This window comes from Camelus ferus, chromosome 19, assembly GCF_009834535.1.
Source record: "Camelus ferus isolate YT-003-E chromosome 19, BCGSAC_Cfer_1.0, whole genome shotgun sequence".
Lineage (NCBI taxonomy): Eukaryota > Metazoa > Chordata > Mammalia > Artiodactyla > Camelidae > Camelus > Camelus ferus.
Window position 1 is genome coordinate 15,096,126 of NC_045714.1, and position 23,326 is coordinate 15,119,451.

The 23,326-nt window shown below is 61.4% G+C and overlaps 4 protein-coding genes across 10 annotated transcripts; 3 read left to right on the forward strand and 1 right to left on the reverse strand.

The window, feature by feature from the left end:
* The first annotated feature begins 573 nt into the window (after window positions 1–573).
* TNFRSF6B (TNF receptor superfamily member 6b) lies at window positions 574–2,977 on the forward strand. The gene is given in 6 exon segments (XM_032461614.1): window positions 574–1,884; window positions 1,965–1,990; window positions 1,993–2,035; window positions 2,037–2,069; window positions 2,071–2,144; window positions 2,655–2,977. Coding segments are annotated over 6 exon segments (888 nt in total). The 5' UTR covers window positions 574–1,462; the 3' UTR covers window positions 2,945–2,977.
* Window positions 2,978–2,993: 16 nt separating this feature from the next.
* ARFRP1 (ADP ribosylation factor related protein 1) lies at window positions 2,994–10,221 on the reverse strand. Of its 4 annotated transcripts, none has more exons than XM_032461610.1 (8): window positions 10,086–10,217; window positions 9,659–9,756; window positions 9,312–9,399; window positions 8,999–9,081; window positions 5,773–5,929; window positions 5,482–5,552; window positions 4,899–4,999; window positions 2,994–4,829 (listed from the first exon to the last, which is right to left on the reverse strand). In XM_032461610.1, the coding sequence occupies exons 2-8, from the start codon at window positions 9,749–9,751 to the stop codon at window positions 4,742–4,744; spliced, it is 681 nt and encodes a 226-aa protein (XP_032317501.1). In that variant the 5' UTR covers window positions 9,752–9,756; window positions 10,086–10,217; the 3' UTR covers window positions 2,994–4,741. The 4 variants fall into 4 exon arrangements, 3 of the variants coding, with proteins under 3 accessions (XP_032317501.1, XP_032317504.1, XP_032317503.1); XM_032461613.1 differs by having other exon boundaries at window positions 5,773–5,854; window positions 10,086–10,213; XM_032461612.1 differs by having other exon boundaries at window positions 9,659–9,752; window positions 10,086–10,210.
* Window positions 10,222–10,256: 35 nt separating this feature from the next.
* On the forward strand, window positions 10,257–20,081 carry ZGPAT (zinc finger CCCH-type and G-patch domain containing). 2 transcript variants are annotated; one of them, XM_032461602.1, is made up of 7 exons: window positions 10,257–10,412; window positions 10,735–11,384; window positions 17,604–17,737; window positions 17,968–18,123; window positions 18,886–19,005; window positions 19,094–19,502; window positions 19,641–20,081. In XM_032461602.1, the coding sequence occupies exons 2-7, from the start codon at window positions 10,798–10,800 to the stop codon at window positions 19,789–19,791; spliced, it is 1,557 nt and encodes a 518-aa protein (XP_032317493.1). In that variant the 5' UTR covers window positions 10,257–10,412; window positions 10,735–10,797; the 3' UTR covers window positions 19,792–20,081. The 2 variants fall into 2 exon arrangements, with proteins under 2 accessions (XP_032317493.1, XP_032317494.1); XM_032461603.1 differs by having other exon boundaries at window positions 10,258–10,412; window positions 19,653–20,081.
* A 152-nt stretch (window positions 20,082–20,233) lies between these two features.
* LIME1 (Lck interacting transmembrane adaptor 1) lies at window positions 20,234–23,070 on the forward strand. 3 transcript variants are annotated; one of them, XM_032461607.1, is made up of 5 exons: window positions 20,234–21,686; window positions 21,865–21,922; window positions 21,993–22,080; window positions 22,157–22,512; window positions 22,611–23,070. In XM_032461607.1, the coding sequence occupies exons 1-5, from the start codon at window positions 21,589–21,591 to the stop codon at window positions 22,845–22,847; spliced, it is 837 nt and encodes a 278-aa protein (XP_032317498.1). In that variant the 5' UTR covers window positions 20,234–21,588; the 3' UTR covers window positions 22,848–23,070. The 3 variants fall into 3 exon arrangements, with proteins under 3 accessions (XP_032317498.1, XP_032317499.1, XP_032317500.1); XM_032461608.1 differs by having other exon boundaries at window positions 21,869–21,922; XM_032461609.1 differs by having other exon boundaries at window positions 20,234–20,704.
* Window positions 23,071–23,326: the final 256 nt, after the last annotated feature.

Below are 23,326 nucleotides of genomic sequence, written 5' to 3' on the forward strand. Positions count from 1 at the left end.
CCACCCCCACCCCTGTACCACTCAGCCCTGGCAGGGTGGGTAGCGGGCAGCAGAGAAGTGCCAGGCACCCCTCAGACTTCTTCCCATCTCCAGGCCCCTCGCAGCCAGAGAGACCGGGGAAGACCCAGAGCAAGATCTCCTCCTTCCTTAGACAGAGGCCGGTGGGGGATGCAGGGGCTCCCAGCCAGCCCCCCAGTCCCCCCCACGGGCAGCCACAGTCTGAGTGGGGTAGGTCTCGCGGGAGGCGCTGCGGGGAGTGTCGGGAGTAGGGGGCCGGCCAGAGCAGGCTGTTGGTGCTCACGTCGGCCCCCTTGCAGCGGGACTTGGCGTGTCCGGGCTGCAGGGTGGAGGACGTGGTCCCCTTCCAGTGCTCCTCCTGTGACTTCCACTGCTGCCGGGCCTGCTGGCGACGGCACCTCCAGGTCTGCAGCCAGACCCCAAGGACCTGGCCCTGTTCCCCTGTGGACATGGCCTGCTGGGCGTTGCTCCACGCAGTGGGCTGAGGGGGTGGGTTGGGCACTGGGCACTGGTGTCTGGCAGGTTGTGTCCAGCGCTACGTCTCCACAGGTCTCTAGGACGTGCCCAGCCTGCCACACTGCCACCAGAAAGCAGAGCCTCAAGCAGATCTTCTGGCTGGAGCCCCAGTGAACGTGGAGACCCTCTGGGCGCAGCAGGGTCTGCAGAAGCTGCGGCTACCCCTGCCTTGGGCACAGCTTGGACACTTGTCTGTTGGCTAGGGGTGGGCCAGGCTTGACAGCACAAACCCCTTGGCCAAGAGCCCACCTGACAGGCCAGTCCAGTGTCTGTGGGGACCCCAGAGACGGCCCCAGGGTCTGGGCCCCGGGTGAGAAGCCTTGAAGCCACCTTGCTTTCTGGGGAGGGTCCTACTAGAAGGTGCTTCCTCAGAACCTCCCAGGCTGCCCTGCTGGCTTGTGGGTGGAGCCCCAGGAGCTTTGCTGCTGAGCTAAAGAGGAGGAAGGAGGGGAGCCCTGCCCCTCCTCTCTGGGGGACCTTCTAGGGACCTGCTGTTAGTCAGGGGCAGGGCTAATAAAGCTGCTGCCACTACTGGGATGGGGTCTGCGTGGCCTGGGCAGGGTGGTGGGTTTGAGGGTGCCGGGAAGGATGGGATGGATGTCTCGGCAGTCTCCCTTCCACCTGGTTTCAGCGGCAGGTGTCTCCAGGGACTTTGTCCCAGTTTGTCCTGTAGGAGGGGTGCTGCTCCCCCCTTCCACCCTCCCACTGCCAGGCCTGGGAAGGGGGCCATGAGCTGCCCATGGTGCTTAGGGGCCCTCACGGGACCACCCTTCCCCTGGGCTCTGGGGAGGCGGGGGCCAGAAGTGGGTCAAAGCCTAGGCCCCTGGTCGCCGACGTCTCCCCCGGTGGGGAGGGGAGGGGCTCCCGCGGAGGCGCAGCCAGGCCGGCCCTTATATGACCTGGAGGCCCCCGTTGCTCCAGCGAGACCATGAGGGCCCCTCCTTGGTCGCTGCCATCTCTGCCGCTGGCTCTCGCGGCCCACGGGGCGGCGGTGGACGCGTCCACCTACCCGTGGCGAGACGCGGAGGCGGGGGGGTGGCTGGTGTGCAGCCAGTGATCCCTGGGCACCTTCGAGCAGCGGCCTGGAGGCCGGGACAGCCCCACGACGTGCGGTACGTGCCCGCCCCGCCACTACACATAATTTTGGAACTACGGGGAGCGCTGCCACTACTGCAACGTCATCTGCGCGGAGCGCAAGGAGGAGGCGCGGCCGTGCAGGGCCACCCATAACCGCGCCTGCCGCTGTCGCCCCAGCTTCTTCGCACACGGCGGCTTCTGCCTGGAGCACACACCCTGCCCGCCCGGCGCCGGCATGGCTGCCCCCAGTGGGTGCGGGTGCGGGGGGCCGCCGTGCCAAGACCTCAGCTGAGCGAGGACGATCCCCGGCTCTCCTGACCCCGTAATCTGTCCTCGTTCTCAAACACCCGCAGCCAGAGCACGCAGTGCCAGCCGTGTTCCTAGGCACCTTTTCAGCCAGTAGCTCGAGCTCGGAGCAGTGCCAGCTGCACAGCCCTGGGTCCGGCCTTCAACGTGCCGGACTCCCTTCCACGACACCCTGTGCACCAACTGCATGAGCTTCCCACTCGGCTCCAGCGAGCTGGGGGCACTGGGTGAGCCGGAATGGGGCGCGGAGCCCCAGCTGTCGGGTCCGAGGCCAGCCCTGGAGCGTGAGGCTTTGGCTGGCTCCCAGAAGTTGTGTGGGTTCGAAGGGCACCGGAGCCCCACAGAGCCAACTTTGGAGAGCTCGGGTGGTGGGGGTGGCCCAGGGAATGCACCACGCGGAGGGTTTTAGCGCTGGTGGGTGATGCCATTTCCCGCCAACGTCGGGAAACAGGCTCAGAGGGTTTAAAGGCCTCCCATGGGGTCAGGGTGGTGAAAGGGGACTGAGCCCCTTAGCGTCCCATCTCATCCCTGGAGTTGACCCACGAACCCCGCCCCCAACCCGCCTCCCTGCTGCCGCAAGTCCCACAGCTGCGGTCGACCCGCCACCACAGCTCAAGCCTAGCCCACTTGTTAGCCCGCAGGGGTTCGTTCCTCCTTTGTTCTGTCCTCACCACCCCCTGCCCACAGAGCCTAGCGAGGACCTGACTGAGCCCCCACCTCGCCACACCCTCCTGCAGGGACCAGGGAGTGCGAGCGCGCCCTTGTCGACTTCGTGGCTTTCCAGGATCTCTCCGCCCAGAGGCTCCTGTGGCTGCAGCAGGCCCTGACCAGCCTAGGGGCATGGAGCCTGCCAACGCCGCTGCCGGCGGCAAGGGCGGGCCGCACGGCCCTGTGGCTGAGACTGGCGGCAGCTCACGGAGCTCCTGTGAGGCGCCGGACAGGCTGCCCGGGCTGGAGCGCAGCATCCACGGGCGCTTCCTCCAGGCGCCCTGAGCGCCCTCCCATCATTTATTCACTCCCGGCCTGAGCCCCCCGCGTGGGCGGCCCCCTAGCCGTACCAAAGGAGGCTTCTGACCTGGTTCCTGGGTCACTTTATTTTTTATAAAGCGGATTTGTCAGTGTGGCGTCTGACCGGCCACAGTGGGCACACCTGGTGGGGAAAGACCTGGGCAGCCGACCTGAGTGTCCAGCACTCTCAGGCTGGCCCCACCCCCATCTGACAGACCTCAATGGACAGTGGGTGGTAGCTGTGGGGCGCGGTGGGGTCCGTGAGGCCCGCTCTGCAATCCCCCATTGCCTGCTCAGTAGGTAGAGCCTTATGGAGGGTGGGCGGCCAAGCCCAGGGGCTCTCACTGCAGAACAGATGGCAACCCAGGGCAGTGGGCACCAGCCAGCAGGCCCTGGGCACCAGGACTCCCACTCAACCTGACACTCCCGTGGACTCTGCCCATTTCAAACAGCAGGGATTTCCTAGGAAGGGACAGCCAAGGCCTCCTGGGAGGCCTAGGGTGTCCCACTGGCTTTCTGGGAAATGAGGCTTTTCTCCTCTGGGGCAGGTTCAGAAAACGGCTTGACTCACCCACCCAGGGGGACTCTCAGCCTTACCCTTGTTCTGGGAGCCCTCCCTCCACCAGCCCTGGAGCCCCCTGCCTGACCCCCAAGGAAGGGCCCCAGTGAGAGGCAGGGTCACAGCCTTCCCATGAGTCATCCCACCTGCAGCAGGCCTCCACCCCTAGCCCTGACTCATCCCTTCCTCAGCAACTCCCACGCCCCACCAGGGAGAACAGTCTGGGGGGCCTGACCTTCAGACACAAAGCTGCCAGGTCTCCAGAGGAACAATGGATAGGAGCCATTCCAGCTGTCTATTTTGTCCATGGCTCGGCTCACTGGGTGTTGCCAGCCCCCATGGGGGCTGTGGGGAGGGTCCTCACCTGGGGGGCCCCTGCTCCTGGGCATAGGCCTGGAAAGGGATTTCTAGATGCCTTACACCAGACCCGAGGGGCACACCACCCCTCACCCCCAGCTAGGAATGCACCCGAGCTGGTGACCACAGTCATCCTAGACTGGTGGCAGGCTCAGAGGGGGCACCCACTCCCACCATGACCCCATAGCTTCCCCTCCTGGCTTGGGATCAGAACGAGGTGGCTGGGCCAGTGCAGGGGGCACACGGCCTCCCAGGCAGATCTCCCCTGCCCTGTCCTGAGGCTGCGTCACAACCCACAGCCCTACTGGCTTGCAGGGACTAGGGCCACGTCTCCCTCGAGGCCTCCAGCCCACCGCCAGGATCAGAGATGAAAGAGGCTGAAGACAGTCATGACCCCACCAGCTTCCTCCACAGGCACGATACCCAGAGCCGCCCTGCAAGCCACAGAGGACCCCACCACCCTGGAAAACCCTATTTCCAAGCAGGGTCCCCTAAGGCCCCACTGGGTGCCAGGCATGCTGGCCTGCTGGGGCAGCAGCTCCAAAAGGAGAGTTGGCCTGCCAAGGCCTTACCCCAGGGCCTGCAACCTGGGCCTTGGTTGGGGGGGGGGGGGTTGGTGGTGTCCAGGCCTGATGTGGCCCTGGGCCCTGGGCCCCAGTAGGAGTCGGGTGAGGGTCCTGTGTGGCACTGGCCTGGCTTACTGCCCCGGCCCCCCTGGCAGAAGCCCTTGGATGCCTACACTTATCTGGACACAGAGAAAAGTTTGTCTTAGAGAAAAAACAAAGCAAATGAAAACCAAAGGGCACAGCAAACCCAGCCCCAGGATCAGCGGTGCAGAGCCAGCAGAACTCCTCTAGCACGCAGGGATGCACGGTGGGCACCAGGGGTCGCCGGCTGTCCTTACGTGATGTCCCGCTGCCGCGGCGGCCGGTGCAGATTCCGCACAACGCACTTCACCATCCACTCAATGCCCTCGCGTACGCCCTTGCTGTGGAGACAGTGGGCATGAGACAGGGCCGGCCTGGGCCCCAGCCCACAGGATGAGGGTCCCACTCACCCCGTGAGGGCTGAGCAGGCCTGGGTCAGGCAGTCGCGCCTGCCGATCTTGGAGGTGCAGTCGCTGAACGCAGTCTTGATGTCAGGAATGGAGAGGCAAGCCTGGAGGAGGCAAAGCCGTGAAGAGCAGGGCCCTGCAGCCAGGACCCAGCCCCAGGACAGCGCCTAGAGCTGCCTGGCTGGACATGGGGGCTGAGGAAGGATGCGAAGCAGTGGGGGCCCTGGGGCTACTCCACCTAGGAGGGGTCTGAGGGAAATGAGGGATGGACAAGATGCACGTGGTCTGAGGTGCACCCCAGCTGTCACGCCACAGGAGCTCCAGGAACCAGCTGCCCAGTGGTCCCAGGGGTGACGCTGGCACAGCTGCTGTCTCAAGGGCAGCAGACAGGTCAGGGTCAGTGCCGGCTCCCACCCTGGGTCCTTTGGCGTTTCCTTCCCAGAGCTTGCAGCTGGGTCCACCGCTGAAGGCGGACAGAGCACGGCTATCTCCAGCGGATGGAAGGCGCAGGGCAGACTGGGCTTGGGGCGTCTGAGGGAGACAGCAGCCCTCCCTGAACAGACCCCCATCCCCCAGGGGCACTCACCTCAACGTCCTGCTTGTTGGCCAGCACGAGGATGGGGACGCCGTCCAGTGCCTCACTCGTGACCATCTTCTCTGGGGCGGGCAGACAGGCGGCAGTGAGCACCCACTGTCCACCTCTGCCCAGAGGTCCCCACCTCCCTGCCAACCTGTCTACAGCACAGACATGCTCTCAGCCACAGCTCTCCTGACCTGCATCTGGCCAGCCTCCCCTTACACCCAGCTCTGAACATGTGGGATGTGCAGCCTGGACCCAACCACTCCACTCCCCCACTGCCTGGCTGGCCGCACCCACCAAACGCGTGCTTGGACTCCGACAGTCTCTCCTCGTCCGTGGAGTCAATGACGTAGATGACGCCGTGGCACTCCGCGTAGTACTGGGCAGGAGCAGAAGCGGGTGCTGAGCCACAGGCAGGGCAGCCCCTGACTGGAAGACCCTGCTGGGGTGCTTCCTGGGGGTGGGGAGGTAGGCAGAGTGGTGACGTGGCCCCAGACCCCTTGGACTTGGGGAGCCCCCCCCTTCCTAGGTGCTGTGGCCAAAGCCCACTTCAGTGTCTGCTCCTGACAACCATTCACAACCGCTGGCCTGACGGGGCCCAGACCAGGGAGTCTCTGCAGACCCGGGGGTGGGGGGAGTACACGAACAGGGCCTCGTGCCTGCTCGGATGGCAAGCCTGACCGGCATCCACTGGTGAGCCAGAGAGAGGCCATCGAGGGGCAAGGCTAGATACTCAAAGCAGCTCTGCCCTCTGCACAGGAGGCAGCATCAGCGAACTCCGAGGCTTGCAGGCTGGACTGGAGCCAGGGTCTGGGGGGGTGGAGGGTGCTGGGCCTCCTGACAGCAAGGGCGACAGAGGGGACCCCACCAGAACCACCAGAGCCCACCTTGTGGGGAGAGTTACAGGGGGTGGCATGGAGCAAGGGCACAGGGACAGGGAGTCTGCCTTCTGTCCTGATCGGAAATAGCACGGAGTGGGGGAGAGTATAGCTCAGTGGTAGAGAGCGTACTTCGCATGCACGAGGTTCTGGGTTCAATTCCCAGCACCTCCATTAAAAAAATAAATAAGCCTAATCCCCCGCCTCAACCAAAAGAAAAGAGCGCTGCGTCGTGTCTCGTGGAGCGTGTAACTGCATCCTTGCGGCTCTGCCCCGGCTCCCTGCCCACTGTGAGCCCTGGGACCCGAACACCCGTATGCGCCACAGGACACGACACTGTGTTGGGCACCCCGACTCCAGGATGAGACAAGCTTCTGTTCTCCGGCCAGCCTGCTGGGTGATGTGAGGGCCGCAGGCTGGCCTTGCTGCTGAGATCCGGGAGTGGCAGCCCGACAGCCGAGGCCTCGGTGCAGGAAGGGACAGCGTGGGAATCACCGTGTGGCTCTGGGGGCGGCAGAGGACACCAACCCGTGTGCAACGGGGCCCTGGCAGACAGGCGTTGGATCCACCGCCACAACCGCTGGACACTAGGTGACAGCCCAGCTGTGGCGGCAGTGACAGGAGCCACACACCTGGGGCTGCTGTGAGCAGAACCAGGAGCGCAAGGGGCTGCCCCAATCCCACGGCACCTGCTCCACCCAGACCCCAGTGGTGACATCACCTGAGACTGCACGGGGTCCCACACAACCGGTGGAAAAAGACGAGCCCAGGCGTGGCCTCTGGGTGGGCACGCGCTGGAGGTCACCCAGGTGTGGCCTGAGGCTGGCGCACATACAGACCCGTAAGTGGTAGCACACAGGATGGGGCTGTGGGGTGGATGCGAGGAAGTGGGCTCGGGGAGTGAAGGTCCAGCACATGTCTGCCTGGGACAAAGCGACTCAGCTGGCCCATACGGTGGCATGGTGGATGGCGCGGGGCCAGGGACGGCCTCAGGACACAGCATCTGGGAACCAGGCAGGGAGCAGGAGCTCCCCTCTCCACCCCTCCTGGGGACTCACAGGGGACTCTTGCCGCATGTCCCTATAGCTCTAGGCTCTGCAGTATTGGGGTTGGGGTGTGGTCACCCCATCACACCCACTCACCAGGGGTACTACAGGAGACCTGCTAAGTCGCAAACCCTGGCTGCCTCCTGAGCAGGTCAGGCAACTCTCGCCCAGGGGCCAGTGGAGCTTCCATCCTGGCACAGGTATCTGACCCCACTGGCAGAGCACCCACTGCGCTCCACAGGCCGGGGAGCATATGAGAAACCCAGGGAACCCCCAGTGAAGGCAAGCTCAGTGACCAGGGCTCAGCTCCTCGAGATGAGGTCATGCCACCTGCAGAAGTGAAAGCTGAGGACTCGACCAGGCACCAGGCTTGGGAAGAGCCAATCCCCAACGCAGAGCCTGAGTGCAGCGGGGACCTGCTACCTCGCTGCCTAGCAGGGCCCACTCTGACCCACAAAGAACCACCTTTCCACACCACAGCTGCTTAGGGCAGCCCACCGTGATGACTTGCCCAGAGGATGGGAGTCTCGGCCAGCTCGGCCTGACAGGAGGCAGCCACCTGAGATGACCGCGGCCCGCCCAGTCCCGCATCCTCCCCACACACTTCCTGGTGCTGACCTCAACACATCCTACACCCTGATCTCTGTCACCGTATCTGCTCCTGGGACCCTGGCCTGTGACAGGACGTCAGGACCTCTCTGCCTCCCCACCTGGGTATATGGTTTGAACAAGCAGTCCCTGGCTTGGCTCTGCCTTGGTCCGACTAAAATGGCCACAGAGAGCCTGTCAGTGACTCTGGCCACAGGACAGAACCTGTTCTCGTGACCGAAAAGTCAGGGCAGGAGGGGACAGTTTGGGGGGAATGAGGAAAAAGTGACTGGGTGCTACTGCTGGGGTCAAACCAGAAAACAGGGCCTGGGCACCAGGCCCCAACAAGTGTTGGGGTGGGCACATCCGTGCCCCCAGCCCTGGGCTGCACCAAACCCACCACGCCAACCCACTGGGAAGGGGCGGGGGAGAGGCTGGCTCTCCTCTCACTACTGGACCCCACTGCCTGGCACAGGCTGAGCTGAAGACGGACTCCAGTCTTGGGGTGTGTGGGGAAGAGCCCCATGCTGAGGTCTCAGAAATGCCTGTGTCCAAAGAGAAGGCAGCTGCTGTGGGCCTTGGAAGACATCCTCCCCTGAGAGAAAGAGGCGACCCACAAGGACAGGCCCTAAGCCAGGACTGAGGGAAGAGGACCCAGTGGGAGAGACTCAGGCCCGCTGCTGAAGCTGAGCGCCAAGGAGGCGTGTGTCTCCCGCATGTCTGCTCCCTGGCTGTCCTTTAGCCTCGTCCCGTGCTAAGCAGCAACAAAACCTCCAAGCCAAAAGGAACCAAGTGTGTCCCGCTCCTAGGGGAGCAACTCAAGAGCTGGAACAGCCCCGGGGAGGGGAAAGGGCGGCTCAGGAACCAAGTCGGTGACGGAAGTTGCTGACAGGAAGGAAAGAAGGTAAGTCCAAGGTCTTCTGAGGAAAGGGAGAAGGAGACCCAGGTGCCACCTGGAGAGAAATGGTGCAAGGGGTGGGCTGGGAGCCCACGGGGCATCGCCCCAGTTACCTTGTCCCACAAAGACTGCAGCTCCTCCTGCCCTCCTAAGTCCCAGAACATGAGGCGAGCCTTTCCCACGTCCACAGTGCCGACTAGGGAAGAGAGAAAAACAGGTGAGGCTGTGGCCCTGGTCCCTGCACGCCACCTCCCAGCTCTCCTGGGGAGAAGCAGGCCACTTCAGCACCCCTCCACACTGGGGCCAAGGGGAGCCAGAGCAGTGCGTCACACACAGGGTTCTGGCCGCCTGTCTGCTGGCCTGCAGGCTTCACAGCACTCTCAGGGGCCTGTCCCCCAAACCCACAGCCCTAAGACCCTCCCTTACTGTTCAGACCCACGGTGGTGGTGATTTTGGACAGACTCATCCCCTTGTAATTCTTGTTAAACCGGGTTTTTGACTGCTCCAGGAAGGTCTGAGGGGAGAAGGAGAGAGAGGCATGAGGCAGGAACCGGAATAGTTTGCAAGACTGTTTCTCAAATATCCCTCCTTGGGGCTATTCCTTTAAAACAAAGCAAAACAGGACAACATTTTGCTTTTACAGCAGCTGGTGGTAACTGTCCCATGGTCTTATATGGGGTTTAGGTCCTGTCTGGGTGGAGAACGTGCAGCTAAAGGTGTAAAGCCAAAACGACCACTGCGGGGAGGGGGTGCTGGCGGGAACAGGCACCTACCGTCTTGCCGGCATTGTCCAGGCCCAGGATCAGGATGCAGTACTCGTCCTTCTGGAACATGTACTTGTACAGGCCTGACAGCAGCGTGTACATCCTGCCTGGGCACCCGACACCAGGAGTGGGCGATCCGGCCCGCACCCGCCTCCCAGCTTCCCCCAGGTGGCCAGCGGGGCCGTCTAGAGCCCGGCTTGGCCCGCCGCCCCTCCGCCGCCGCCGCCGCCGCCGCCGCCGTAACTGCTCCCGGCGCCCGCGACCCCGCTCCCCGACCCGGGGCTGCGGCCGGGCTTCGCTCCGCTCGGGTCTCCCCGCGCGCCGCCGCCAGCAGGCGCCTTTCCGAGGCGGGGCGCGTGGGTGCGGGCGGCGGCGCTGAGGGACTGCGGACCGGCCGCCGGGCCCAGCCCAGCTCTGCCCGCCCGCTCCGGCCTACCTCGCCCGCCCGGCCGAGCCGCCGAGCCGCCGAGCCGCCGCGGGTCTAACTCGCCGACCCCACGCCGACCCCGCGCTGACCTCGCGCGCCGCCCGACGGGACGCGGGCCGGCCGCCCGGGAAGGGGCGGGGCCGTCCCGGCGGCCCCCGCGCCGGGCACTTCCGCCGGCGGCGGCGGCGCTCGGGCGGAAGTGCTTGTGGGCTGCGAGGGCGGAAGCGGGGCGCTGGGCCTCTGCGGCCGGTGACGCCGCCGGGCGGTGTGTGGCGGCGGCCGCGAGACCACGCGGAGGAGGACCCGGCCGGGGACGCGACGGGGCCCGGGTCCGAGGTGACCGGCGGAGCGGGGACGGGCGGCGCGGGTCGCGGAGGGTGGGCCGGGCCCGGGGCCCCGGGCCGAGACTCGGAGAATCCGGAGGAGCCTGACAGCAGCTCCCGGGACGCCCGAGAAGGGAGCCGCGGCCGTGGGGCAGTGGCCAGGGGCCGGCTCTGGCTCCTCCACTCGGAGCTGGAGACCCCTCCGGCCCAAACCGGGAGAGCGGGCCCTTCGCGGCTCCGCAGGCTGTCCGCCGAGGGCGGCAGTCGGCGCAGCGCTCGGTGCCGGCCTTGCGGGGTGGCCGGTCCTGAGCTCATCTGGCTTCTTTCCCCCGCAGCGCTGGTCCTCACCCAGGGACCCGCCCCTGCCCGCCGCGAGAAAGCAGCCCCCTCCTTGCAGGATGGACGAGGAGAGCCTGCAGACCGCCCTCCGCACCTACGACGCGCAGCTACAGCAGGTGGAGCTGGCCCTGGGCGCCGGCCTGGATCCCTCCGAGCTGGCGGACCTGCGCCAGCTGCAGGGGGACCTGAAGGAGCTGATCCAGCTCACCGAGGCCAGCCTGGTGTCTGTCAGGAAGAGCAAGCTGCTGGCCACACTGGATGGAGAGCGCCCAGCCCGGGAAGATGCTGATTGCTTGGCTTTCCAGAAGGCCGTTGCTGAGGGAGCCGAGGTGCCAGGAGCCCCTGGGGCAGAGCTGGAGACTGTTCCTAAGGCAGAGACAGGGCCTGGACCCACCGAGCCTGAGCAGGAGGAGGAAGAGGGGGAGGACGAGGAGGACGGGGCAGAGCTGAGCGGGAGGAAGGTGAACGCCCCCTACTACAGTTCATGGGGCACCCTGGAGTATCACAACGCTATGATCGTGGGCACCGAAGAGGCAGACGACGGCTCCCCTGGCGTCCGGGTGCTCTATCTCTACCCCACGCACAAGTCCCTGAAGCCCTGCCCCTTCTTCCTGGAGGGGAAGTGCCGCTTCAAGGAGAACTGCAGGTAAAGCCTGGGGTCCTGGGCCCCTGTGGGGGGTGGGGGGCTTACAGATGAGACCAGGGCACGGCTGGCCCTCTGTGCTGTGTGTCGTCCGTCTCTGCCCAGCAGGGTACTGACAAGAAGAGAGTTTTGGCGGCCAGGGGATTCCTACAGCAGTGTCCTTGTTGAGAGGTTTACTCGGATTTTCCCAGGTAGAGCACGTGTAGAAAGGCTTGCTGAAAAGAATGGACGCTACCCACCCTACCATCATCAGTTGCACTGTTCAGATTGAAGCAGCTACAACTTACTTTTATTATAGAAACTTTGTTATAGAAATTGCTGAACAGACAGGACGTTACAGAGTTGCATGCTGACTTCCCACCATCCCATCCAGCTTCATTGTTTGTTAACAATTTGCAGGTCTTGTGTCATCTTCCTGCCCCTGGATGGTTTTAAAGCAAGTTTTAGAAATTACTGGGGTTTTCACCTATAAATACTTCAGGGTGCACAAGTAATCTAACTGATCAAAAAAGTCATTGCCACACGTAGCAAATTTAACGATAACACCTTGTTCATATTCAGGTTTTCACAGTGGTTGTGATGATGTTTTCCTTGAGCACATAACTTTAATTTTGTTTCTTTTTACTTTATCTTTGCAAGGAATATCTATGAAGATTTGTAAAATTTTTCTTTTCTAGCCAGTAGTCCAGGGTAACTGTTTTGAGTTCTTTGGTTGTCTTATTTTTTTGTTTTGTTTTGTTTTGTTTTTTGACAACCAGGAAGTTTGTCTTATTTCTTTATAGGTTCTTGCAGGGCCCAGAGTCTTACTTGGCGCATTTCTCCCTTTCTCCTTTTTTTGTAAGTTTTGAAGAAATGCAGCGCACCTGCAGAAAAGTCCGTAGTTCATAAGCCTGCTTGAGTTCCCACAGAGTGGATGTACCTGTGTCACCAGCAAACATCAAGGAACAGAGGCGTAGGCCCTTCCATCTTTTCTGCCACTGGTCCCTCTGGAGGGTCCCCCTGCGTCCCTGCACAGGGTCCCATATGAGGGTGAGCGCTGCCGTGTCCATGTGCTGCTTCCTCTGGGCAGGCGCTGTTCCGAGAGTTTCCTACACACTAACTCAGGTGAGCAGCAGCCCTGCCAGGCAGGTCCTGCAACCCTCGGTTGCCCAGGTCACAGGGTCAGCCAGGCTCTGCAGTGCTCCCAGCCACTACGCTCAGGGGCTGCTTGCTCTGTCCACCTTAGGCTGGACCAGTGCCGCCTGCAGACCCCCACATCACCACACCCCAGTCTCATAACTGTTTTCTTCATTTGCTTTGGGTTTTTAGAAGTGAAGTAACACAGATAATGTTGAAGCACACTGTGACCCACCGCTGTCCCCTCCCCTGCCGGGAGGCTCGGCATCACAGCGTTGGTGCCTCTCTCTAGTGCACGTTAGCTCTGTGGGAACATGTGTGTCTGTAAATAGTACACGGTTGTGCTTCATTTTCTAAATAAACAGTATCACCCTAGGCTTCATTTTGCAACTTGCGTGTCTCACTAAGCGTGTTGGTGGGAGAAGGCCCCGCTGGTGTCTGTGGAACTGTTTATTGTAACTACTGTGTGATTTTCTCCACGTGAGTACACCACGTTCTATTTATCCTGTCTCCTGACGTTGTCCAGTTTTTATTACAGACAATGTGCTATGAACACTGTACTACATGTCTTTTTTCATACGCAGTGGGGTGAGAGCTTCCCTGAGGTGTGAGGCGTGGAGGGCACGTGCCTCTCTGTTCCTGCCCGGCAGGCAGTTTCCAGGCCCTGGTCTTCGCCAGGACCACCCGCGCTCGCCTTCTGTGACTCACGGCTTCCTGCCCATTGAAAGCTGGGGAAGTGGTCTTGATTCAACTTGTATTTTGTCAGTCATTACTGAGACTGGGAATTCTCTCATGCACTGGCTCTAACTTAATCTCCATGTATCAGTATCCATATAAAACAGATGTAAAACAGAGATGACCATCATCTTTCGCAGCTGTTAGGAGAATGGAATGCATTAACATGCATTAATTAAAAATTTTTGAACAGTACCTAATATGTAGTAAGGACACAGGAGACTTAAAATTTTTATCTTGTTGTTGTAAATTAAAATCACATGCAGGAAGTACAGGTGTATCATGGGAATCATTGTAACACCCTAGTACTCACCGCTCAGATCAGAACTACAAATTTGCCAGTTACCCCGGAAGTTCTCCCTGTGCCTCAGCCTACATGCAGCTTTCCCCTCCTCGTCTCCCTCCTCCAGAAACCACCACTGTCCGGACTTTTCTGATGGTCGCCTCCTTATGTTCTGTATGGTCTGTCACTGGGGCCACAGGCATGAGCGTTGTAGTCTAACTCGCTCACGTTCTAAGCCTGCTGTGCCTGCATCTGGCTGTGCGCACCCTTTGCCCGCCGCCCTTGGACCCCAGTCTCACCGTTGAAGACCAGACCCTTTGACCATCAGCAAACACCCTGCAGCCGGCAGTGGGATCCAGGGACTCGAGGCGCTGTTCTTTACTAAGGAAGCACCTGATGTCTCCTTGTTCTTCTGTGGTGTTGGCTGCCAGTGATGCCCAACGCCTACATCCAGTGATTCGGTGCAGGTTGCCAAAAGAGATCTTTTAATTCTGTCAGTTGGGTTTAATTTACTTGCTGGAATGTTGTAGAGAGATACCTCTCCTCACCTCCGACCTGGCTACTTAGTGGTACGGCTCACATAGGGAAGGCAGGATCATGCCGAGCTCTTCTGTCTTGTTCACTTGGCCTCCCAGATAATGAATTGGTTCTCTTTAATCCTGAGAAGGTGATGAATTCGCTTTTAAAACAATGTTCAATGGCCTTATGGACTCATGGATTTAAGTATATTTGATTTTCAGTCACTGAGATTCTGATCTTTGTTGAAACTCAAATTGTCCCACCCTTGGCTCCTTTTGGCCCAGGAGTCAGGACTCCACACTCATCCCTGCTCTTCCTACTCCAAGCCCAAATGTGGCCAAGTCTCCCAGAGGCCCTTGCTTCTTCCAACAGGAGGCGGTATTTCAAGACCTCACGACAGGGGCCCTGGGACGCACTCTTGCTGGGCAGCCCCCGTTCTGGGTCTTTGCAGCAGATAGAGCCAGGAGATGGAGGTGGACACACGGATTTACACTGACTGTATCTGTACACATACTAGGTACTTGTTATTAAGGACGGAATACCTTGTGAATTCATCATCTTTTCTGAGCCACACCTGTGTTTCCTTCTCTACCTCAAGGACACAAGAGGGTGGGCTCCAAACATCCCATAATTAATTTGTTTTACCCCATTTTACGTACATGATGCGCTCAGAATCACAACACTCTGTGATTTTTTATCTGTGATGACTGAAAACTGTTGAAAATGTTTTTACACACGCTACCCGCGTGCTTCCTGCTGTCTGCACTAGACCCGCACCATCTCCCTTTTACTCTCAGCCTTCATCCCAGAAGAAACCTTGCTCTGTGTGCTCGACCTCGCTCCATCTGTCAGGGTCTTTCTGGTCGTTGTGGGCGTCTGAGGCCCACAGGAGGCCTGGCACGTTGCTTACCTTCTGTTTGTCTTTGCTTGAAGAGCAGTTTCACAGAATATGAGAGTCTTGGCTCATGTTCTTTCTTTGAACATTTTATATAACTTACTCCATTCTGACATAAAGTATTGTTGAAAAGTTTAATTTTTCCCACATAAATCGGGGCTCTGATAAGGGTCTAGCTTCCAGCAGGGCTGATTGGCCAGGGCCCCGTGTTGAGACGTGACTGGTCACGTGTGTGGGCTGAGTTCCGGCTCTCATCTCGTCCGTGGGGCCACACGGTCGATTTATCCTGGGACGCACTATTTTGATGCCTGGCTCTGTGGTGAGTCTCGAGGTCAGGACGTGCATAGTCTTTTAACGCTTTCCCTTCCTCTCAAGGTGGTTTTGGGTATTCGGGACCCTTTGTAATTCTGTATCAGTTTTAAAAGCAGTTTGTTTCTGTGTAAAAGATGGCAGGAATCACACTGGGTCTGCAGATACAATGCCAATTCTAATTCACGAGCCCAGGGTGTCCTTCCAGTCACGCTGGTCGTCTTCAGCTTCTCAGCGACGCTCTGCAGCCTCACCCTTGGGTGGGGGAGTTTGTGGGGCTCTTCCTCGCTTTGATGCTGTTGTGAACGAAGCTGTCAGTTTCACTCCTAGCGTGGTCCTTGGTGATGTGTTGCAGCAGAGCTGATTTTTGCATGTCAGTCTTGTATCCTGCAATGTTGCCAGATTCATTTGTTAGCTCTGATGGGACTTTCTGTGGGTCATTTAGGGTTTTCTATATACACAGCCATGTCACTGGCAGATAGAGGTTATTTTGCTGCTCCCTCTCCTGTTTGGCTGCTTTTGTTTCTTTCTCATGCTTGATTGCTCTGCCCAGAACTCCCAGTACCATGTCACGCAGAAGTGGAGAGCGGGCATCCTCGCCTGCCCCTCATCGTGGGGAAGCACCCCGTCTTTCACTGCTGAGTAGGAGGCGAGCTGTGGGCTTCCCAGACGTGCTGCTTATCCAGTTGAGGAAGTTCCCTTCTCCCCCTGGTTGGCTGAGTGTTTTTATCATGAAAGGGTGTTGGGTTTTTCCAAATGTCTTTCCCTCATCAGTCGACACGCCCCTGGGTTTTCCCTTCGTTCTGTTTATGTGCTTTATTTCGTTGAGTGAAGGTCACGTGTTGAACCACCCTTGCATTCCTGGGATAAACCACTCTTAGCTGTGCTAAATGCTTGTTCTCAGGTTCAAGTTTTTACTTAATCCTGGAGTGGATTTTTGTGAACGTTGTGAGGTAGATGACTGAGTGGTGTGTTTTGGGGTGGGTTTTTTTTTGGTATGGGAAACCAGTTTAGTTTTTTCGTGATGAAATCTGCAGCCCATCCCTTCCTGCCTCATTTGTGACGCTCGCTCTGTCCTGAGTGAGGTTGGCTGTGTGCAGAGAGCTCTCCAGGGTGTGCCTGTCATTCCGTTGGTCAGTCTCCCCCTCTCCTGGATTCACGTTCATTTTATGGGTGTGCCATTCACTGCTCCCCACAGTTGGGAATCTAGGTTATTTCCAAGTATCTCACATTTGGTTAACGTCCTTGTGGCTAAATCTGTGAGTAGTTTAGTTACTATTTGTTTAGAAGCATCTCTTGGAAGCCCTTCTGGGTTGAGGAAGGTACAAACTGTAGGGCCCTCATCTTACTGAGGACTCATGCAGGCATTTGGCTGGTGGTGTCTCAGGGTTATGTGTGTGTCAAGGGCGTATTTGACCAATGCACCCGGCGGGTAGGCCTCTGCTCCTTGGTTGAGCAGGGCTTTTCAACTGCAGTGTCCACCACAGTCCAGGTGGGGCCCGGTCTGGCAGCTGCTGGTGCCACTCAGTCATTGGCAGTGCCCTGGCCGCCTGAGGACAGGCAGATGTGGGAAGGAGCTGCCCAGAGTCCGGCCCCGGCAGGCCTCCGAGGCTGTCTTTGTCCGACCCGGGACATGATGGAGGTACCTTCTGTTTTCCCTCTTGTCACTGCGAGGACAACCATGGCCCCGCTGGCTCTGGGCGGGGGGCCATGCTGTCCTGGCTGCTCCTGTGGGGTCAGAGCGGTTTCCTCTCTGCAGCAGCGGCACTCAGGGGCTGTGGGTGGCTTTTCATGTCTTTATTTGGCAGAGTTAAGGCTGCAGCCCTCTGTCCCCGCCCCTCCTCCTCCCCTCCTTCCTCCTCTCTCCCAATTTGCGTGTTGATTTCACCGTTTCACTGATGTCTAGACATCAGGGCCGCGCTGGTACAGCCAGGTCCTCCTGGTCAGCTGGGGAGGACCGAGTCCTGTGAGCACATGCCCCGCCTTGCTCACTCATGGTGTCCAGGCCCTGTGTCTGGCGGAGAAACAAGGGGTGCTCTCCTCACGGGGGGGATGCTGCCAGCCACGCTCTCCCAGGCAGTCACACAAAGGAGCTTGTCCTGGGGGCGCCCAGTCCATCCTGAGAGTGAGAGCTCGAGCACAGGGAGGATATACGCATACGCACGTGTGCGTGCCTGTGGTGTGCACACATGTATGTATGTGCAGTGTGAGCAAATGTACGTGTGCGCGTGTGTGTGCAAGCACGTGTGTGTGTGTCCCTGTCCTTCCTCCAGGGCAGCGCCCAGGCAGGTAGACTTGATTCTCCTGGGCCCGCGCGGCCCTGGTGGGCCATGTCTGAGTCTGCACCCTGCGGCCCTCTCCGCAGGTTCTCCCATGGGCAGGTGGTCTCTGTGGAGGAGCTGCGCCCCTTCCAAGACCCAGACCTGAGCTCTCTGCAGGCCGGCTCTGCCTGTCTGGCCAAGCAGCAGGACGGCCTCTGGTACCCAGCGCGGATCACTGGTGAGGCTGCCCAGGGCCTCCCTGACAGGGCCCTTCCTGGGAAGCCCTCTCCATGCATCACACGCATTGGTCCTGTGTGACCACCCCTTTGGTTGGGCATTGGGACCCCACGCCTTGGCCAGGAGGAGTGAGGCCACCCTTGGCCTCAGCCCCACCCTATTCCTGGCACCCGTTGTGGCTCTTGTCATGTGTTGAGGCCACTGAGCCCAGCTGTCTTGGTGCCCCTCCAGATGTGGATAGCGGCTACTACACAGTCAAGTTTGACTCTCTGCTGTTGAAGGAGACCGTGGTGGAGGGGGACAGCATCCTGCCCCCACTGCGCACGGAGTCCACAGGGTCCTCTGACTCAGACAGCAGCGATGCAGACGACCCCAGCTATGCTAGAGGTATGGCTGCGGCTCGGCCTGGGAGCAGGACGGCGGGGGCGGGCAGCGTGGGCGGGCAGCGTGGGCAGCAGCCACCCCAAGAGACTCCTCCTGGTCAGGAAGAGGATGCATATCAGAGGGGGTGCTGGGTGTGGAAGCCCCCCAGAGGGGCTGGGGCTGATGAGCAAGTGTAGGACAGGTCTAGGGTAGGTCCAGAGACTCACGGACACAAAAATGCAGCCCTCATCTTCAAGAAGCACGTCAGCAATTACAGTCCCACAGGAGCCACGGGAGGGGCAGGGAAGAGAGGGGCGCCTGGTGCGCAGGAAGGAGCAGCTCCTTCCAGTGGCTCCCTTCAGGGCCCGGGTGCCCGGTGGATGGAGGAGGAGCTGCGTCCAGACAGCCGGAAAGGGAGAATTTCAGGAGGAGGATTGGCTGGCAGTGTCTGGCCCTCCTGAGGGGAGGTCCCTGCGGGACCTGTGATGTAAGCCAACAAGTGGAGGGGAGCGGAGCCCGCTTCCTGGGAAGGTGGGTCAGGAGAAGGGCCGTGCAGGATGGGGCCACCATGTGACCAGGTTGTGGCCCAGAAGCATGGAGAGGGCCAGGCTCTGCCACAAGCCCTGCCCATTGCTGTCACCACCACAGCCCTGGGTCGCCGGCAGGGAGCCGGAGGCACAAGGCATTGCAGCCCTGGCCCAGAGCTGAGCTCTTGGGCTAACCCTGGCCAGAGCCCCGCATGCTTTGGACCTGGCTGGGTCAAGCCACTGCCCTTTGATTGCGTAGTGGTGGAACCCAGCGCTGCTGACCCCGGGACCTGCAGCTCCGCCTTCGCTGGCTGGGAGGTGCACACACGAGGCATTGGCTCCAGACTCCTCGCCAAGATGGGCTATGAGTTTGGCAAGGGTAAGTGTGCCCTGCACCAGGGAGGTGAGGGGGCTCCCGCAGCTCAGCCCAGGGTTCCAGCAACAGTGCCAGCCCCATGTCCCCTCAGGTCTGGGCCGACACTCGGAGGGCCGGGTGGAGCCCATCCATGCCGTGGTGCTGCCGCGAGGGAAGTCGCTGGACCAGTGTGCGGAGATCCTGCAGAGGAGGACCCGGGCCAGCAAGGCCGGCACCAGCAGGCCCCCAAAATGCCGGGGGAGAGGGGTTGGACCTGGGGGCCGCCCACCCCCTCGGAGCGTGTTCGACTTCCTGAATGAGAAGCTGCGGGGCAGGGCCCCCGGGGCCCTGGAGGCGGGGGCCGCGCCCGCAGGGAGGAGGAGCGGCAAAGAGGTGTACCACGCCAGCAAGAGCACCAAGCGGGCCCTGAGCCTGCGGCTCCTCCAGACCGAGGAGAAGATTGAGCAGACCCAGCGAGTCATCCGGGGTATCCAGGAGGCCCTCACCCGCAACACCGGCCGGTACGTGCGGGCCTGGGCTTAGGGCAGGCTGGCCCTGACCAAGGGTGGCCGGTCCGGGGGTGCTGTGGGTTGGAGGATGATGGGAGAGGCCTGGGTGGGGGCTGGGCTGCCACGTGCAGAACCCAGGCGGAATGGCAGGCCCCTCTCTAGGCACAGCGTGACGGCGGCCCAGCTGCAGGAGAAGTTGGCAGGCGCCCAGCGGCAGCTGGGGCAGCTCCAGGCCCAGGAGGCAGGCCTGCAGCGGGAACAGAGGAAGGCAGACACCCACAAGAAGATGACCGAGTTCTAGGGTTCCCATGCGCCACGCGCGCAGAGCCTAGGGGCCCTGGCCCCACTGCCCTCTGCAAGACCAGCCGTCACCCAGCGACTCAGACGCCACCAGCAGAGGGGCCAGTCCAGCCCAGGCTAGACCCCACGGCTGGCCTTCCTGCCAGCCCAGGGCGCATGGACACTGCTGAGGGGCGCTGGGGCTGGGGGCACTTCTCAACACGAGCTTGCCCCTGAGCCCACCTGCCAGTGTCTTCAGGAGTCCGCTCAGGATGGACATTAAAGTGATGTTGTTGCAGTGTCTCACTGGAAGCTTGGCTGGCTGTGGGGTCTTTGTGGAGAGGGAGGGGTCTTTGCACCAGGACTCGGGTCGGGACTGGAGGGGTCCTGAATGAGGCAGAGGGCCCAGGAGGACTGGCATTCTCACTGCCCTCCCAGAAGGGGCTCTGCCAGCAGCTCTGAGGCAGATCAGAGCCTGAGGTGCCCCCCTTGTCGCCTGAACCACAGATGGGTGGAGCCGCTGCTGCCACAGGTGGGAGGAGACCGTGCAGGCCCCCAGGGGTGTTGGCAGCCCGAGAGTCTGGGTTCAGCCCCAGGGCTGGGCGGCCACAAGACCACCCAGTTCCCGTGCTGTGCCTGTCTCCTGGCTGGTGTGCCCACCTCGTCGTGACTGGAGACAACCTACGGCCAGCTCTCAGGACAGTGCTGGCTCACAGTGCACCCCCACCCGGTACCGCCGAGACCCCAGGCGGGGCCGCGGCAGGTGGCTGAGGCTGCAGTGCAGGGTTGAGTGGCTGTGTGGGGAGACGCAGCCTGACGCACAGGCAGGAAGTGAGGTGGGAGCTGGGCTGAGGGCTGCACAAAGGCACCGCGCCTCAAGGTGCCCAGGCTGCCTGCTGCCCCAGACAGCGGAGGAGGCGTGCGCCTCGGCCTTGGTAAGTGTCTGCTCTGGTCTCCAGCCTGGCCAGGGCCCCAGGCCACTTAGTGCCTTCCTCGGACAGCTGAGGACTGGGGTCTGGGAGGATTGGGCCCTACCAGGTCAGGTCACTGGGCCCTGGGTCCTCCCTGGGTCTGGGCAGACTGGCCTCCACCTCCAAAACACCCCATCCCCTGGCTCTGTGCTGCTGGACTACAAGACCATGCTGGTTGTGGGGTAGACGCCCTCTCCCCTCAAGCAGCTCTGTAAGACGCCAGGAAGCAGACGTCCAGTGGCAGAGACAGTTGGAGCGGTGGATGGAGAGGTGGGGTGGGGCAGGCAATGCCCAGAGCAGCCCTTCCTCCCCCTCCACCGGCTTTCCAGCCCCTCAGGGGCCAGCCTCTGTAGCGGACAGCTAGGGGGCATACCTGAGACAGGAGCCATGCCTGGGCAGGACGTGGCTGCAGGTGAGTGTGGCTCGTGGCTTGCAAGCCTAGGGTGTGACCTCAGGGCCTCCCTGGCTCTCAGGTTTGGGCTGCAGTGACCACAGCAGGGCTTTGGCCAGGTCACAGCTGCCCTGCCCCTCCTCACTGGCCATGCTTGGCCATCACCTGCTCATCCTCACCAACTCAAGTGCCCAGGGGCCAGGCAGAGCACACCTCACACTCACCAGGAGTCCCCAGGCAGAGGTGGGAAGGTAGGCACCTGGGCTGTGTCCCCTCAGCCTCTGTAGGAAGGAGGGGTGCTGAGCCTTGGGGTTTCCTGTGTGCTGAGTCAGCACCCAAGGGGGAGGGAAACGCCCAGCAGCTGGAGTCGCAGGAGTGGGCCTGTCAGGGAGGTGCCCAGTCCCTTAGCCCCCAGCCCTCTGTCTTCTGCCTCCAGGCCTGTCCACGGCTTTGCAGGATGAGGCCACAGGTGCCCTTGGCCCCTCCTGCCCTCTGGGTCCTAGGGTGCCTCACCTTCCTGCTCTGGCTGTGGGTGCTGTGCTCAGCCTGCCACAGGTATGTCCACCCCTGGCCTTGGTGGGGCCTGGCTCAGCTCTGCAGCCAGAAGGGGTGGGGCTCCAGGCTGGCCTAGCACCAGCTCTGTACACATGCCTCCCTGTGGGCCTCAGACCAGGGGCAGATGCCCTTGACCCGCGTGTCTGCCTCACTGGCCTGATGACCCTCTTGCCCCCAGGAAGCGGGTGCCAAGGCAGCTGTCCAGGCTGCAGGACAGTGTGATGCCAGCGGAAGGGGTGAGTGCCAGGCTGTCCCCGGGGCCAGGGTGGGGCCAGCAGGGCACCAGCCAGTCTTCCTCGCCCCCAGTCACTGATGAGACGGCCCTACCACCACTCCCTCAGCAAGTCGGACACCAGACTGCATGAGCTGCACCGCAGCCGGCCCTGCAGCAGAGGTGAGCCAGTGGGAGGGCCGGGCCTGGCAGTGGGCAGGCATCCCCTGACCCTGAGTGATCCCTTCCCTGACCCCAGCCCCAGCCCCACGGCCCGCCAGCGTGGATTTCCTGTGCCCACAATGGCCAGAGGTGTCCAGAGGCACTACCAGGCCCCCAGCAGCCTTCTCACACCTGGAGCTGCCCCTGGCTGCGCCCTCCACCGGCCCCGAGGCCACCTATTCCAACGTGGGGCTGGCTGCAATCCCCCGGGCCAGCCTGGCAGTCAGCCCTGGGGTGTGGACAGGGTCATGGCTGACCAGCAGCTGTGCCAGGCCTGGGCCTGCGGCCAGACCCGTGGTGGCTGAGTATGCTTGCATCCAGAAGTTCAAGGGAACAGATCGGGGTCCCCAAGGCCTGGAGCTGGGGAAGGCTGAGCTGACCCCAGCCACTCAGGTATAGTGAAGGATGTGAGGCAGGGTGGGTTGGACTGAGCAGATCCTTGGCAGAACGGATGGTGCTGACCCCTCTCCGGGTTGGCTTCCTCTCTCCAGGTGGACCTCCTGTACTCCAGGGTCAGCAAGCCTAAAAGGAGGGACCCAGGACCTGCCACATGCCAGCCCAACCCCAATGGAGGGGGAGCAATTCTGGCTCTGAGGGGTGACTCGGCCTACGAGGTCCTTCCACTCAGGGGTCTGGGTGTGGACAAGAGCCTCCTGGAAAACGTGTATGAGAGCATCCAGGAGATGGGGGCTTCTGCGCACCTGGAGCCCCCTAGCTCGAGCTCCTAGCAGGAGAGGATATATGCAGGGCATGGAGCCCCCTGCTTCCTGTCTAAACACCCAAGTACCATGGTCCTTCCTCCAGAGTGGGGTGCCACCCTTCACTTCCCCCACAGTCCCCTCCCACACACAGCTGACAGCAGAAATTCCAGATCGCAGGGCTGCCAGCCTGTGGGGTCCCTGGGGTCCAGGGCAGCCTCTCAATAAATCCCCAGCTCAGGCGCCGAACACAGCCTTGCCTCACCGCCTGCTCTTCTTGAAAGCCTGGGAGGCTGGGCGGGCAGGGAGTGTGGGGAGGTCGGGAAGTAGTTTAAAACCTCCCCTCGGGACGGGCTCCCTTCCGCCTGGGGACACCGGCGGGTCGGGCTCAGAAGACCGAGTAGGGAGGGAGGCAAGCCCTGGGGGGTGGTCCCTAGGCCAGTGGGCCCTCAGGGCAGTGAGCCGGCCCGCCCGGTGGCCGCCCCAGGGTGGGACCTGGACCCAGAATG